The sequence below is a fragment of the Aplysia californica genome, unplaced genomic scaffold (assembly GCF_000002075.1).
Source record: "Aplysia californica isolate F4 #8 unplaced genomic scaffold, AplCal3.0 scaffold00451, whole genome shotgun sequence".
In the NCBI taxonomy this organism is placed as follows: Eukaryota; Metazoa; Mollusca; class Gastropoda; order Aplysiida; family Aplysiidae; genus Aplysia; species Aplysia californica.
In genome coordinates, this window is record NW_004797721.1 from 447,203 (window position 1) to 463,300 (window position 16,098).

General features: G+C 39.1%; 2 protein-coding genes across 4 annotated transcripts in view; one reads left to right on the top strand and one right to left on the bottom strand.

Annotated features, from left to right (window-relative positions):
• LOC106012665 (rap guanine nucleotide exchange factor 6) overlaps positions 1–4,053 on the bottom strand; it is a 16,847-nt gene extending 12,794 nt beyond the window's left edge. The window contains exon 1 of the mRNA XM_013086280.2: positions 3,541–4,053. The gene's annotated coding sequence lies outside the window, so the exon portion shown is untranslated. The remainder of the gene's footprint in view (positions 1–3,540) is intronic.
• An 86-nt stretch (positions 4,054–4,139) lies between these two features.
• On the top strand, positions 4,140–14,182 carry LOC101854516 (cyclin-dependent kinase 2-associated protein 1). 3 transcript variants are annotated; one of them, XM_005105086.3, is made up of 2 exons: positions 4,140–4,240; positions 13,392–14,182. In XM_005105086.3, exon 2 carries the CDS (start codon positions 13,422–13,424, stop codon positions 13,887–13,889), a length of 468 nt encoding a protein of 155 aa, XP_005105143.1. In that variant the 5' UTR covers positions 4,140–4,240; positions 13,392–13,421; the 3' UTR covers positions 13,890–14,182. The 3 variants fall into 3 exon arrangements, with proteins under 3 accessions (XP_005105143.1, XP_005105142.1, XP_005105144.1); XM_005105085.3 differs by having other exon boundaries at positions 4,219–4,356; XM_005105087.3 differs by lacking the exon at positions 4,140–4,240 and adding an exon at positions 4,252–4,348.
• The last annotated feature ends 1,916 nt before the right edge of the window (positions 14,183–16,098 follow it).

The window sequence follows — 16,098 nt, forward strand, 5'->3', positions numbered from 1 at the left end:
AAGAAAGAAAGAAAGTAAGAAGGAGCCGGAGAGAGAGGGGAAAACAAAGTGTGAGTATGTGTTTGTGTATGTCTGTGTGTGTTAGAGAGAGAGAGAGAGATTGGGGGGGGTCGTGAGAGAAAGAGAGAGATACAAATTTACACAAAGGGAATGTTTTGGACAAAAATGAGAAGGATAATAGTGTGCGTGCTCAGGCGCATTCCGCGCGCAGACGTGAGTACATTTTTAAGCTTTGCGACCTAAAATAAATAGGCCCCTTAGCCCCATTTAATGACGCTCGTAAACGCCGGAAATGTACTCACTTTTGCATGCATAAAAAAGAACACGCCTGAGCACGCATTCAGTCCTGATAGCGCGCAAGACGCAAGATCAACTCACATTCAGTGACAATAACAATAACATGAAAAGAAAGGAAAAAGAAGACAGCTTGGAAAAGGTAGATGGAAAGCAAAACAAACTATTGTAGTTTATTTGCAAGCGCATTACATATTATACATACGCCTGTCCACATTAATAATAAAACAACAGTAGCTAGTATAACTGGACTACTTTTGCGCACAGGTGTCGTGTAACAATAGTGCGATCAAAAATTCGTGGCGCAACTTTTCCTTAAAAAAATACTGTATCTTCTTTAACGGGAGAATCAATGTCACCCATACTTTGCACAGCAGTTTGTATAAAATGTCTTAACTGAATCATATTTTTCAACAACAATTGAAGTTCGATCAAATTTTTTTTCTAGAATACAGTGTGCAAGAGTTTGAAAAAATATTTACCTGTTAAGACAAATTGATTATAAGTCACTGTGCAAAAGTTGGAGAATCTATGTTCGATAAGGAGATATTTCACAATAAAAGTTGCGCCGTGCATTTTTGACCGCACTATAGTCACTATAGGCGTAAGTTGGAATAGTATGAATTTAATTTGTACTCTTTTAAAACTCATATTCCACGCAAGGCGTTACATGATTAACAATCTCTTTTCAATCTAATAGCATATAATTATACCCTGCCGACCCCATCGTTCGCCCCCACGTTCCCTTCGCCAACTCTTTCCACCTCTCTCTCTCTTTCCCTCCCCCCCTCTCTCTCTCTCTCCCCCCTCGCTCTCTTTGATTTCTTTTATTGACATAATTAACAACGTGGGTGCAGACGTGAGCAAATTTCAAATTCTGGTTCACCCACGGCCACTGGATACCTCACAATCGTATTCAGATATTTTAAACATTCTCCTAGTCCTAGTAATAACTCCTTACGTAAACTGGCCGTTTTCCTCCAGTATTTTTGCAAAGTCCAGATGCATGCATCTGTGTACGGTCCCGTAACACCACGCCTTGCGCAGGTAGGACGTACGTATGGTCCCCTAGCGCCAAACACTATCGGGGTTGGTGATTTTTTTGATTTTTTAAATAAAAATTTAAAAAATCGATTTTTTTTATTTAAATCAGATTTTTTAAATTTACATCGGATTTTTTAAAATTTTTTTTAAATGCCGACTCAGTTTGGGATTTTTGGTGGCTAAAAGTAAGTTCTTTTAGTGCAAAATGCATTGTCTTTATTTTAACTAATGATTAATTTAAGCAACTGCAATTTTAGAAAGCCTTAATCTGCTATATCAGTGAATTATGGCTACAGACAAAAAATGAAGAAAATGTCAGTCTACAAGGAAGGGGGGGGGGGGGGTAATTATGCATAGATAAACTTGCATTTTATTACAGTGTGTGTGTTTGTGCACGCACTTGTGTTTGTATAAAAAGAAAAAGAAAAAGCTAATTTCAGTTATTATGAAAAAAAAGTAAATTGAATACAGTAATTATTTTACTACTTACAGTGACAGGGGTGAAAGCAGACTTTTAAGCATGATCATTTTAGTCTACTAAACCTTATATCTGTTTTATAAAACCAAGGAAAGGAATTCTGAACGTTTAAAGATATGTAAAAACAGAATACATTTTTTTAAAGTGATTTAAATCACTGAGTTTTATTTTTTAAATCAAGTTGATTTAAATTCTAAAAAATCAACTGATTTAAATCGACCTGATTTAAATCAACCCAACCCTGGTTTTCAATTATGAAAAAAAAGTAAATTGAGAACTGTATTATTTTACAGCAGACTTTAAAGCATGATTATATTAGTATTAGTCTACTAAACCTTATATATCTGTTTAATAAAACCAAAGAAAGGAATTCTGAAAGTTAAAATATATGTAAAAGCTGAATACATTTTTTGAAAAGTGATTTAAATCACTGATTTTTATTTTAAAAATCAAGTTGATTTAAATTTTAAAAATCAACTGATTTAAATCAACCTGATTTAAATCAACCCAACCCTGAACACTATGGGGGCGTACGGTCCCCTAGCGCCACGCGCTTTTGGGGCGTATGGTCCCCTAACAATAGCCTGTTATAAATTAGGCCACCTCTATTCTCACCCGCGGTGAGAATAGTGCAGGCGAGTCTTTTGGCTATTCTCACCCGGTGCGCGTTCACCGTTATAGCCTAGATCTAGGCCAACAAATTTTGCGTTCACCCTAAACCACAGAATTCTACACTGTGATAACAGAAAAATTGTAGAATTCTGTGCCGTGAACAAACGTTCCATTACAACTGTAGCCTACTAAAAAAAGCGTACAATTTTGTCTGTGGGCAGTGGAGAGAGAGAAATAGAAAGAGAGAGAGAGGAGTTGCGCGAGAACTTCCGGTCAAAACAAAATGGCGACCCGCGTAGTTCGGCTCGATTCGAAAAGTTAAATAGCCGTAGCATCTTTATAGAAAACCAAATTAATTTACTTTTGTGTTTTAACTTTTTTATCTTTGTTTTGGTCAATTTGATCGTCCACACCGATCGATAGACAGTATTCAGAAAGAGACAGAGAGAGAGAGGGGAGAAGTAGATCTTGCGAGAACTTCCGGGCAAAACAAAATGGCGACCCGCGTAGTTCGGCTCGATTCGAACAGTGAAATAGCCATATATAGCATCTTTGAAGACGATCAAATTAGCTTACTTTTGTGCTATAGATACACGTAATTTTTTCTTGGCTTTTATCAATTTGATCATCCACGGTCCACACCGATAGACAGTATTCCAAAATGAGGAAAAGCAGGTCTTGTTTTGCACCGGGTGAGAATAGCCTATGCTGGCAAGTCTCACCCAGGTTGAGAAGTAGATCGTTTTTCTATTCTCACCCCGGATGAGAATAGCCACTTCCTATAAATTATTTATTAGTGATGAAGAATGCAGGAGGGGGTAGATCTAGATTTCTTTCTAGATCTAGGAAATCCGAAATGTTACCTAAAACACGTCGTTCCATGTGGGTGTCCCAGGAAGTGATGACATCACAGTATCAGTACTAAAATTAGCAGCCAATCAGAAAGAGATGCGTCTTCTACGTTTTACGGCATGTATGTGTGTCAATATCTAGATTCTAGATCTCTAGATCTAGAACTCGATCTAGAATCTAGATATCTAGGCCTCCCTAGATATCTAGATCTACATAAAAAGAAAAAATAAAGTAAAAAACCAATGTAAAGACTGACCAACCTGAGATTAGTGTCATAAGTGTCCACTGCCACTGTTAGTTGAATGTTAGCCTAGAGATTCTAGATTAGAAATCTAGATCTATATCTAGATTCTAGTCTAGATTAGTAGAAGATCTATAACCTCAAGAAGACAGGAGTTACCATGTGAGCAGGAAAAGCTAATGAACTACATCGAGATCCAAAGGTCCACACACACAAAATAAAGTCCAAATGAAAACAGGAACATGCAATTTTTTCGTCCAGGTCCGTGTCTACTAAACACATTTAAAGACACACAAACACAAACTGAATGAATGGCTGTGCTGAGGAATATCAAATGAAATTCAGCTCTTCGAAATCAGTGTTTCACATCTCTACATGACAAATAATGGGATCGATTTTGTAAGCACACGAAATTACTCTACAGCGAGGGTATGCAGACAAAAACTCTCATTAAAAAAGAAATGTCGTATCAAGTTTAGAACTTGCAATGAAAAATACGCTCGCAGTCACCATCTTGTTTATTATCAAAGTGAGGCTCTCTTCCGGTAGCTTCCATTGGTCGCTGGTGTCAAAGCCAAAGCAGGCGTCATGTTATTGGACCATAATTAAGAGGGTAAATTTTTGGCATAAAACGGTTACAAAACTATACCCAAACATATCGCATATCCGTTTTCTAAAAAGATTACTCCACTCGATCCGAAGGAAGACCATTGTTTGTGGTAGGTGTAAACAAGCCGTCCAAGCAAACGAACTAGATTCTAGAATTTACGAGGAACAGAGACCTTACAGCATTGTTTGTGATTTATAAAGCATATTTTCCTTGACAGGTACTGGGGTAGGCTTTAGATTCTCTAGATATCTAGATCTAGATCTAGATCTCAATCTCTTGACTCTTACTCTTGTCCAATTCTGACTCTTTTTGACTTTTCCGAACTGTGTGTCTCTTTTTTGCCTCTTTAGTCTTTGTCCATGCTGGCACGGGTCAGTCCACCAATATCAATAAGGGCCACTTTTTGTGAGATCTAGAATCTAAATCTAGATCTAGATCTAGAGTAATATTACCGTTCGGTCAAAATTTGGACGGAAATAGGTGTAGAATCAATGGGTAAATTTATAGAACGGAGTGCTTATTGGCCCACAGGCCACAGGGGCATATAAAATGGAAGTGGCTATTCTCACGCTATTTTCACCCGGGGTGAGAATAGAAATACGATCGACCTCTTACCCCGGGTGAGACTTGCCACCGTAGGCTATTCTCACCCGGTGTGAAACAAGACCTGTTTTTGTCAATTGCCACCGAGTAAATTGGAGCTCTTTTGCGTTGGTGGGTAGATCTAGCTAAATGACTCTAATGTGCTCGAGTGCTCGGTGTTGTGCGTTCGCCTCTCTGTCCCTCTGTGTGTGTGTGTGTCTTTTCCTGACGGCCACCTCTATTCTCACCCGGAGTGAGAATAGTGCAGGCGAGTCTTGTGGCTATTCTCACCCGGTGCGCGTTCACCAAATTTTGCGTTCACCCTAAACCACAGAATTCTACACTGTGATAACAGAAAAATTGTAGAATTCTGTGCCGTGAACAAACGTTCCATTACAACTGTAGATTACTAAAAGCGTACAATTTTGTCTGTGGGCAGTGGAGAGAGAGAGAGAAAGAGAGAGAGGAGTAGCGCGAGAATTTCCGGGCAAAAAAAAATGGCGACCCGCGTAGTTCGGCTCGATTCGAAAAGTTAAATAGCCGTAGCATCTTTGTAGACAACCAAATTAATTTACTTTTGTGTTTTAACATCATTTTTAAACTTTGTTTTGGTCAATTTGATCGTCCACACCGATAGACAGTATTCAGAAAGAGACAGAGAGAGAGAAGAGGGGAGGAGTTGATCTTGCGAGAACTTCCGGGCGGGTGAGAATAGCCACTTTCTTTCCTGACCCCCGTCCCCCGATTTATGTTCTCCGATATAACGTGAATTTCTGCTTGAGTTTGTGACCTTCTACTTCTAGAATTGCCTGTGTTGGTTCTCCACCAAAGTGTAGGCTAAAGCTAGCCTAGATCTAGGCCTACGTCTCATTGAAAATACGTCAAGTTGGTACCGTAGCTCTAGACTAGATGCTCGTCCAAGAATAAGTTGAGAACAAATTGACCCATTAGACACACATTATCACATTAAGTATAATGCTAAAAAGATAGTGTTGTTTTCAGACTTGACACCGCTTCACTCGGTGGCAATTGACAAAAAGTCAATTTTTGTCAATTGCCACCGTGTCACTCAGTGGCAATTGACGCTACCTTTCGGAATACTTTCTATCGATTTGGATGATCGAATGGATAAAGGCAAAGAAAAGATTACGTTATAGCACAAAAGTAAGCTAATTTTATCGACTACAAAGATGCTATGGCTATTTCACTTTTCGAATCGAGCCGAACTACAGGGGTCGCCATTTTGTTTTGCCTGGAAGTTCTAGCAAGATCTACTCCTCCCCTCTTCTCTCTCTCTATCTCTTTCTGAATACTGTCTATCGGTGTGGACGATCAAATTGACCAAAACAAAGTTAAAAAGTGATGTTAAAACACAAAAGTAAATTAATTTGGTCGTCTACAAAGATGCTACGGCTATTTAACTTTTCGAATCGAGCCGAACTACGCTGGTCGCCATTTTGTTTTGCCCGGAAGTTCTCACGCTACTCCTCTTTCTCTCTCTTTCTCTCTCTCTCTCTCTCTCTCTCTCCACTGCCCACAGACAAAATTGTACGCTTTTAGTAGGCTAACAGTAGTAATGGAATGTTTGTTCACGGCACAGAATTCTGCAATTTTTCTGTTATCACAGTGTAGAATTCTGTGGTTTAGGATGAAAACAAAATTGGTTGGCCTAGATCTAGGCTATAACGGTGAACGCGCACCGGGTGAGAATAGCCAAAAGTCTCGCCTGCACTATTCTCACCCGGGGTGAGAATAGAGGTGGCCTATAAAATTGGTAGCGTCAATTGCCACCGAGTGACGCGGTGACAATTGATAAAAATTGACTTTTTGTCAATTGCTACCGAGTGAAGCAGTGTCAAGTCTGAAAACAACACTACTATCTTTAGCATATAATACATAATGTGTATCTAATTGGTCAATTTGTTCTCAACTAATTTCATTGGATGAGCATTTAGTCTAGAGCTACGCCATGTTATCAACTTGGCGTGTTTTCAATGAGACGTAGGCCTAGATCTAGGCTAGCCTTAGCCTACAGTTTGGTGTAGAACCAACACAGGCAATTCTAGAAGTAGAAGGTCACAAACGCACACAAACTCAAGCAGACATTCATGTTATATATCAGTGAACATAAATCGGGGGACGGGGGTCAGGAAAAGAGACACACACTCACACACACACACAGAGGGACAGAGAGGCGAACGCACAACACCTAGCACTCGAACACAATAAGCTAGATCTACCCGCCAACGCAAAAGAGCTCCAATTTACTCGGTGGCAATTGACAAAAAGTCAATTTTTGTCAATTGCCACCGCGTAACTCGGTGGCAATTGACACTACATTTTGTCAATTGCCACCGCGTCACTCAGTGGCAATTGACACTGTAGACCTTAATCTTAATAATAAAAACGAAGTGTATACAGACCCGGTAACCGGGAACAAAGTCACAAAGTATACAGACTCGGTAGGGGAACTCTTTTGTGATTTCGAAGGGTTTCAGCGCCCAGACCCGGTAGTGTGTGTCTGTGTGTGTGTGTGTGAGTTAAAGAGGGAGAGAGAGAGAGAGAGAGAGCGCAGGGGGAAGTTCTAGCAAAATGTATATAATATGACATGTCTGTCAGTTGGCAGGAAGGAACGAAAGACAGAGACAAACAAAGAAAAAAAGAATGCGAGCGATACAGAGAGAGAGAGAGAGAGACTGCTCGATTGAAATTATGACATTGTTCTTTTCTTCAAATTGTGATTCCTCTAACTCCAAAACAGGGGAAAAACGATCGTTCATCGAAAAGACATCGGCAATCTTCATTTAGTTTTAGATCTAGAATCTAGATCTAGATCTACAGTCTAGATCTAGGCTAGCCTCGAAACTAGATCAATGATTTATATCTGTCTGTCTAGATCTAGACCTAGGCCATAGATCTAGAAGAACCTAGTACTACCCTGAGCCAAGAGGGTGCTGAAAGTTTCCGAAATCACAAAAGAGTTCCCCTACCGGGTCTGTATACTTTGTGACTTTATTCCCGGTTACCTGGTCTGTATACACTCCCTAATAAAAAACTAGATCTATTAAAGCTAGAGAAAGAACGAAAAGTCCTCTCATCTTCAAAAATAGCTCAACAAATTAGTCCATCAATCACATACAGTCAAACCTGTGTAAGACGGCCACCCATTGTCAAGGAGATAAGTGGCCGTATAAGACAGGTGGCCGTCTTAGGCAGGACTGATCAAGATGAAGAAAACAAACCCCATTCCCAATCGAAAGTAGCCGCATTATTGTTTTTGTTGTTGGTTTGTATTTTGTTTGTTATTTTTATTTTGTTGCTGACTTTTCGATCTTTCTCTAGCTTTTATAGTTTTTGAATTAAGATTACGAAGTGACTATTTCTCAGAACGTTCGGAGAAATAGTGCCAATCTTTATGTCTCCGAAGGGTTTCCGGCTTCCTGTCTCGTGATTTTTTGCCTATTTGCGAGAGTTCAGCGCCAGCTTTCATTCTGCCATTCTGCGAAGTCTGGGAAGGAGCAAATTTTTGGGTCTAGATCCATTTCAATTTTCAAGAGCTAGTCTAGAGATTTTTAGATGAGTGTAAAAATGTGAAAAAGAAAGGTTTCACAACAGAATTAAATAAAAATTAGAACAGCCCATAAACAACCACAAAAATTAACAAATAAGGGCGTGTGTCCACCTGTCCGAAGAAAATTGGCTGTTTTAACCCTAAATGTGCGTAATAAAAAAAAAAAGTACAGGAGCTTTTGCCAAAAGGTTGGGGTGTTTGCATGAGGACTTTTTAAATCAACCACTACTCATGGAAAAATATGTTTGAAAACATAATGCATATGGCAAGGAAATAAGTTGGTCAAGCTGCATCTGCATGAGCAAGTAGATTGATGTGTGCATCTTATATCTCTTCAAAGAAAGATAATAGTACTAAAAATAGGGCAATTTTTACTCATCCTGAGTGCACACGTAATTGTATGTTAAATACAGAATATTATAAATCTTAAACTATCAAACAGTAGTGCATTCAAACATTGAAAATATTTAGTATACACCATCATAACACCATGTGTCCACTAAAAGAGTTTTATTTTTTTATATTAATGATGTTATTGCTGAGTAAAATTTATAAGTTCGTTCATAACTCATGTCATAATTACATCATCAGACTTTTCAAGGTCTAAAAAATCCAAATCGTTAAACATATCATCCCCAGGAATGACCAGTATTAAACATTGGTTTGACATTGATCCATCAGAAGGGTAATTTTCCGCTGCGTCTCATGGTTTTGCTTAAATGCGACTTTGATTGAGATAATCCAGGTTTGTCATAATGATGTTATGAACAAACACTTTATGATATTTCTTCAAAATATCATGTGAGGGACTTCCCACTGTTTCACAACATCCTTTTAGATGGTGGAATGAACATGGAAGAGTAGCGTGCTGATAACTCAAAAGAGAAGCGAAGAAGAGGCAAAAATAGGCTTGTCATAATGGATTTTCATCATGTTATGAATGTGACAGTGTGTCATAATGGTTATATTATGAACGAAACCTTATTCCATGTAATTAACAGTTGTTTTGGGATGTATTTATAATTTTAACCCAACTTAAGGATGTATTTGACCTTGCTTACATTCGGGTATTTTGATTTTTATCATAAGTGTATTGGTATGTATTTTAATCAGTATTTTTCTTTTGTAGTAATTGTTATGAACGAACTACATAATGTACTCTGAGGACTTTCCAGTGTTGATAAACATTAAAAACATGTACACAGATACATATCGTGTTAACTTCTGGCGCTGCTCAGTGGCGACGAGGCTTTTACAGATCTCCGTATTTTGGATAAATTTTTACGCTTACTCAATTTTTACACGGTCTTGTGATAACTTATTTATTAATATGGATCTTAAGTCTTTCAGTTGTGCCATATTTCTTGTGTTTTTGATTGTTTTGAGTGTGTCAGTGCAAATTCACCAGTGCAGTGTTTTGAGTGAAGCTCCACCATTGAGACAGACCTACAGTTCAGCCATGTTAAAACGCCTTAGACCGGCAAACAGAAACAGTGTTTTCAAAGTCGTTCTACCCCGTGAAATGAGACCACGTAAACGGGGAAGGAAGGGAGGAGTACGTTTGAGAGCGAGAAGAAGAATTTTTAAACCGTTTTTACCTTCTATCGTAACTGGTAATGCAAGGTCACTAAATAATAAAATGGATGAACTCTGTGCAAATGTTAGGTTTCTGCACGAGTACAGAGAGGCCTCGCTTATTTGTTTTAGCGAGATGTGGTTCAAGGACAGTGTTTCTACTAACAGTGTGGTCATTGACGGATTCCATCTGGTGCGTTGTGACAGGACGATTGACTCTAACAAAGAACGAGGGGGAGGAGTGTGTGTGTATGTGAACGAGAAGTGGTGTAGTCGTAATAATATTCATGTTAAACTCCAATTGTGTACACCTGATATTGAATACCTAACTGTTGTTACTCGCCCGTATTATCTACTGAGGGAATTTCCTAAGATAACAACTAACATTGTTTATATTCCACCACAAGCCAATGTTAAAGTTGCCACAGACACTTTGGTCGAAATGATTCACGAACAGCAGTCTTCTTGTCCTGACGGTGTAATAATAGTAATCACTGGGGATTTTAACAAATGCTCTTTAACTTCTGCCCTCCCCACTTTCCACCAATATGTTAATGTACCAACCCGTGAGGACAAAAGTATTGACCTTTGTATGTTTCTAATGCCTACAAATGTATAACTCTACCTCCAATAGGAAACTCTGATCATTGCATGTCTCTTTTATTACCGAAGTACAAACCTAAATTAAAATCCTCAAAGCCAATTTAAAAAGTTGTCACCATCTGGAGTGAAGAAAACTAGGAGAGCCTGAGAGGTTGCTTTGAATGTACGAATTGGAATGTTTTTAAAGATTCATGTAATAGTATAGATGAATTATGTGAGACTATCGCTGGTTACATCAGGTTTTGTGAAGACCTACATTCATTTAAAAAAGAAATTATCTACTAATCATTCTGTGGGACAAGCGCGGTGCGGATGACACTTTATGTAAGCCAATGAAATGAGAGGAAAGGAATGACGTAGGAGTCCGCTACGCACATGTGAGATTTTGTTTTCACACTTGCAACACATTCATCAAGGAAGGTTAACTGATTTAATGTTATTTTGTACCTCCCTGGATTTTCTCTCTATTTTTTGTAATTGGGGCTTTCACGGACACGACGAATTAAGGAAATCTCGAACACTATTTCCAATTCCCAATGAATTCGAGTTACCCATGTTTGACTATTTCTTCGCTTGAAAATAACAAATCAACGTGCTGTCAATGCGGGAGAAAGAAACAAAGTCATGCGGACTTGAAAATAAACATTCTTTTTATAAATAAGTAAAGAGGTTTGGTTTCTTTCCTTTTCTAAAAAATTTGTGCGATTTTTTTCCCTTGGGTTTTTATTTTTCCATTTTTTACTCCCCTCCGGTGGTTTTTTTTGTGTATGTTTTTTTGAAAAATGCAAAAATTGAGGTCATGATTCGCGGACCAGAAAAATGCCGAAAGTCGCGGCCGCAACAAACGCAGATGCTAGATATTTGCTCTTCTTTATTCTGGCTATATTATTATTATTACACTAAGTCTAAAGGGCCTATTACACGTACAGGCCGACCGGACTGGTTTCTGGGCTGTACGGCCAATCGTAACGTGTAATAGGAAATGCGACTCAAACCGTAGGCAAACACCCGCGGAATTGCCGGCCGCCCGGATGTAAAGTACCTACGGCCACTGCCTGTGAATTTGTCGTCCGCGCCTTCGGAGTTTGTTGCGCCGGGGACAACTGAACGTCGTAGATAAAAAAAATAATATCAGATTCAGAATCAGCGTATGAAAATTAGAGAAATGGCTCGCGAGTGACTTGTTTCGTTTTGTATATTTAAGGATTTTCCATTTCAGCACATTGTAATATTTTGCGCTCCATGGTGCACACTAGTGTGTGAAGTTCACCCCGACTAGGACTAGTGTGTAAAATATGTTGCTCGCGAGGTGCGGCCGCCTTCAGGTCGATTGTGGTGTGTAATAATAAACCAAGTTTCCTCGATTTCGTCTGGCTGTTCGGCTTGCCTACGGTCAAAAACTTGTCTGGTTGGCCTGTACATGTAATAGGCCCTAAATAGCATAATAATTTGCTGAAGGCCAGTTGGGGGGGGGCATGCGCCCCCGTTTTTCCCCATAATTTGATGTTTTGCTATTACAAATGTACTAGGTTTGAAATTTTCTCGAAACTGATTTGATTTGCGACAGTTTTAGTGGCCATATGTGTGGTGTGCTGCAAAAAATATGGTCATTTAACCCTCAAAAGCAGTCTGTGTGCAGGAATGAATTACAAAATTTACCCTGCTTCTCTACGAGTTAGTATGAGATCTCTAGAAGGAATACAAAGGAGTCAACTCAAATGCACCTTGCCCAACTTTGCTAGCACCTCAGATTCAACAAGTTAACCATGCCCAATTGTAGTTCGCTCCTCTTTTTTATGTAGTCTATTTTTTTCATTTTTCATGTGGACATAATGATAAACACCAATGAAAAATTAAGTCAACACTTTGGCATGCTCTTCTATAATTTGTATTCATTTATGATGACAAAATTACTGTTGATAAGAGACTGTGATTGTCAGAGGTCACTATGACAAAGTAGAGGAATCAATGGTGATACAGCTATTTGTAAGAATTAACAAAATAATTCAGACTGAGCAAACCAGGATTCAAAGAAGTCGCTTGCATGGCAAACAGCCCCTGCTGACATAGCTTCTTACATATTTTTCTCCAGCTGTGGACCTTACTCTATTCCGAAAGACCATTGATCACACCAGTACTGTGGATCATTACATGCTTAGCCTAGATTATTTTGTACATCTTATGCGACCAATCAGAAGCCTTCTTTCACACTAACACAAACTTAAGACAGGATGTCTTTGCGCATGCCGGAGTCGGGAGATGTTGTAAGGGCAACCAGCACTTGTGTGGCTGTTATGGCGTGTGCCTGGGAGGATAGGGAGAGGGACGTGTGCACAAGCGTAATGGGTGTGGAACGTCTGCAGATATCTATCACTACGCAGATGCATCACAGTCTTATCCCCTCCCTCCACCTTCCGGCTACTTAACAATGATTTCAATGAAAGTCTAGCTTAGACATACATCTAAATCTACAAAAAATGAATTGCGTGTTGGTCTTTAGGAACAAACATTGACAGATGCTATGCCTTACATTGCAGTGCAACTTGTTGTGTCCATTTAACGAACACTTGATTGAACTAAATTGAAGGTCAGTCCCGATAAAACCATATTTCTTCTAATTGATCGGTGATTATCGCGTATGGTACAGTGCAGCCTCTCTTTAACAGCCTTCGATATAACGAGATCCTCTGTATAGCGACATGGTACCCAGGTCCAGATTTTTCCTCATATTATATCATAAGTAATATTTTTGGTTGCCTCTCTGCAGTGAAATTTTTTTTCTGGTCCCGAAGATGTCGTTATAGAGAGGCTGCACTGTGTAAGTTGTAGGGGAAATGCACTCAAACTAAGGTATGTGCTCAGACAAATCTCTAACTGTACCCACAGATACTCAATTTTACTCAAGAGATGTGTCCTTTTATGTTTTCAGGTTCTGTGCACATTTTAGTCACTGCTCGTCATGGCGGACGAGGAAGCCAGCAGGACAGACTCTCGTCACAGCAGTTCCCCTGCAACTCCAAGCGTCAGCAATCCTGGAACACCAAGGTCAACAGAAGTGGCGCCCGATGTTCGTGCCACACCCCCTCTTGCTAGGGCAACCCCTCCACTTGCGAGAGCAACGCCCCCTTTAGCGCGAGCCACGCCCCCTTTGAACCAAGGTCAGCCGCAGCTCCTTCATGGACCACCGGTGCTTCCTGTCCGGTCTATTACTCAGGCGCCCACAGCGCCTTCCCCTCTAGCTCAAATGCACCATCACCAAAGCAAATACGCTTCTCTTCTCGCTGTCATAGAGGACATGGGCAGAGACATTAGACCCACCTATGCTGGCAACAGAAGTTCCACAGAAAGACTGAAACGAAGTATAGTACATGCAAGAATACTGGTTAGGGAGTGTCTAATGGAATGTGAGAAAAGTGCTAGAACTTAACTTTTGATAATATGATGTTTTGTACATATTTTAGGAGGGGTTGGAGACATGTTGCTTCACATATTGGGTCATTTGGTCTTGTGCGTGGATAGGTTACTTTTGACATTGGTTTAGAGAGAAGTTACTGCAGTGTATAAGGGGTATTTTATTTTGCTTGTCTGTGCAAATGTTATTTTTCATCATATATGATCATCCTCATAGTTTCATGAAGTTTGTGCAATTTCCAAATTTATTTTTTTTTAAACTGCAAAACCCTATGTGGAATAAAAGTCTCATCCTTTTAATATTACATCTACTGGGGTTTTTTGTCCAGCTTTCTCAGTGGTGTTTTAAACAGCAGTCATTTATGTTTTGATTTATATACTTGAGCATGGATATGTATCTTCAACACATTGCGAGATTGACAAATTGAAGTTGCTTTTTTTACTTTTGCAGTCCTCTTGTACGGCAAAGTGTCACGGGAAGATGCAATTTCGGACGTGGGCCTGGTGTGTTGTCTTTTTTTAGATCATAATGTTGTTCCTTTGGAAGGTCACTTTGATTCCGTTGATCTCTCAGTCTTTCTCTTGCTTTGAAATCTTTTAATCTCATGTTTACAGACCTTTGAAGTTGGTTGTTCGGCTCCATTCTCTCATCCAAACTACAGTCGAACCTGCCTTAGGGGCTGTTCAAATATAATCTTACACCTTTTTAGGGACTTTTTGGACCCCCCCTTTCTTACACTTTTCTTACATTTGCCGCCGCCCCCCGCCGTAATATTACATTGTTCGCTTATATGATAAAAATAATATGATATATTTTATATCGCGCAAATCTGTGAAACAATCATTGTTCTATGTGCGTTGCATAATATTCATGGAAAACATGCATACACATATATACATGCACATAATAATATTATAATATGCACTAAAGAATAATAGGTGTCATGACATGGTGGGATCAGGCGCTCGTCAGTTTTGAGGCATACGGAGTTATTGATATAATCTTATAGCCTGTCCATTTGCCTTCCTTTTGATGAAAACGATATTCATCTATGCTAAATAGAAGTTGAAATATTTGCAATTGAAGGAGGTGTTGGTCAACTGATTTCAGAGGTAAATTTAGTGAGAAAACGGCCGCCAAAGTTTGATTATATTTCAATAGCTTGAGAGCCTTTAAAACTGAAAAATAACATATTTTGTGCATTTAATGAACGTTTTTCAGTAAAATTCGCATGGAAATGTGTTATTATACGGACATAAAAGGTGTCTAGCGGAAAAACAAAAATTCAATAAAAGTTCCCAAACCTGCGGAAAAATGCCAGTTTTTTTAACTTTCATCATTTTGACGAGCGCCTGATTTCACCACGGTGCCTCACATAGAGTAAATCATTCAAGCAAAATGTTGCATACACTCTTTCTTACTAATAAAAGGAAAAAATTGAGACTCATGTCAATGACAAAAGGGCCTTAATTACAAATAAAAACAAGTTACAGTAGAATTCTGATAAAGTCAACACCCCGGACAGAAAAAAATTTTTGACTTTGAGCAAGGTTGATTTTATCCATTGTACTACTACTGGCCATTGAAAATTGAAGATGACTGCTACAAAATTACACAGTACCTGGTAATAAACAAGATGTAATCTCAATCTCAAGGAGTATAATTCTGAAGTTGTCACCAAAACAAGAGATTTAATGAAAGAACAAAGTAATTGGAGGTGTGTACACCACTAGCTCAGGCGAAATATCTCTTCTTAAATGAATTCATCTTGAGATTTAGCCCCAAATTGTTGACTTTACGCAAGCTTAACACTCAAGTGGTTGACTGTATCAGAAACACAATTGGATCTACTTAAAATAACTTAAACAAAGGAAGTAAAAAACGGGACCACAGTGAGGTGTTGACTGTAAGAAAGAGTTGACTTTAAGCAAGTTAACTATCAGGATTCCACTGTATCTGTTATTACTGATCATTATGCTGAAAACAAATAGTGAAATTAGTTATCATCAACAAAGGCAGTGTTCTTCAGTATGTCAAAAATAATTTTTCACTCACAAAAGTGTAATATTACATTAGTTCAAGACCCCCCCCCCCCCCCCCCCCAGGCGTAAGATTATATTTGAACGGCCCCTTATCAGGAACCTGCCATAAGCCATAAGAGAATCTCCACGCTTTCCCCTCGATAAATTCCTGTATAGTACGCCTTTCTAAGAGAGGAACCCGC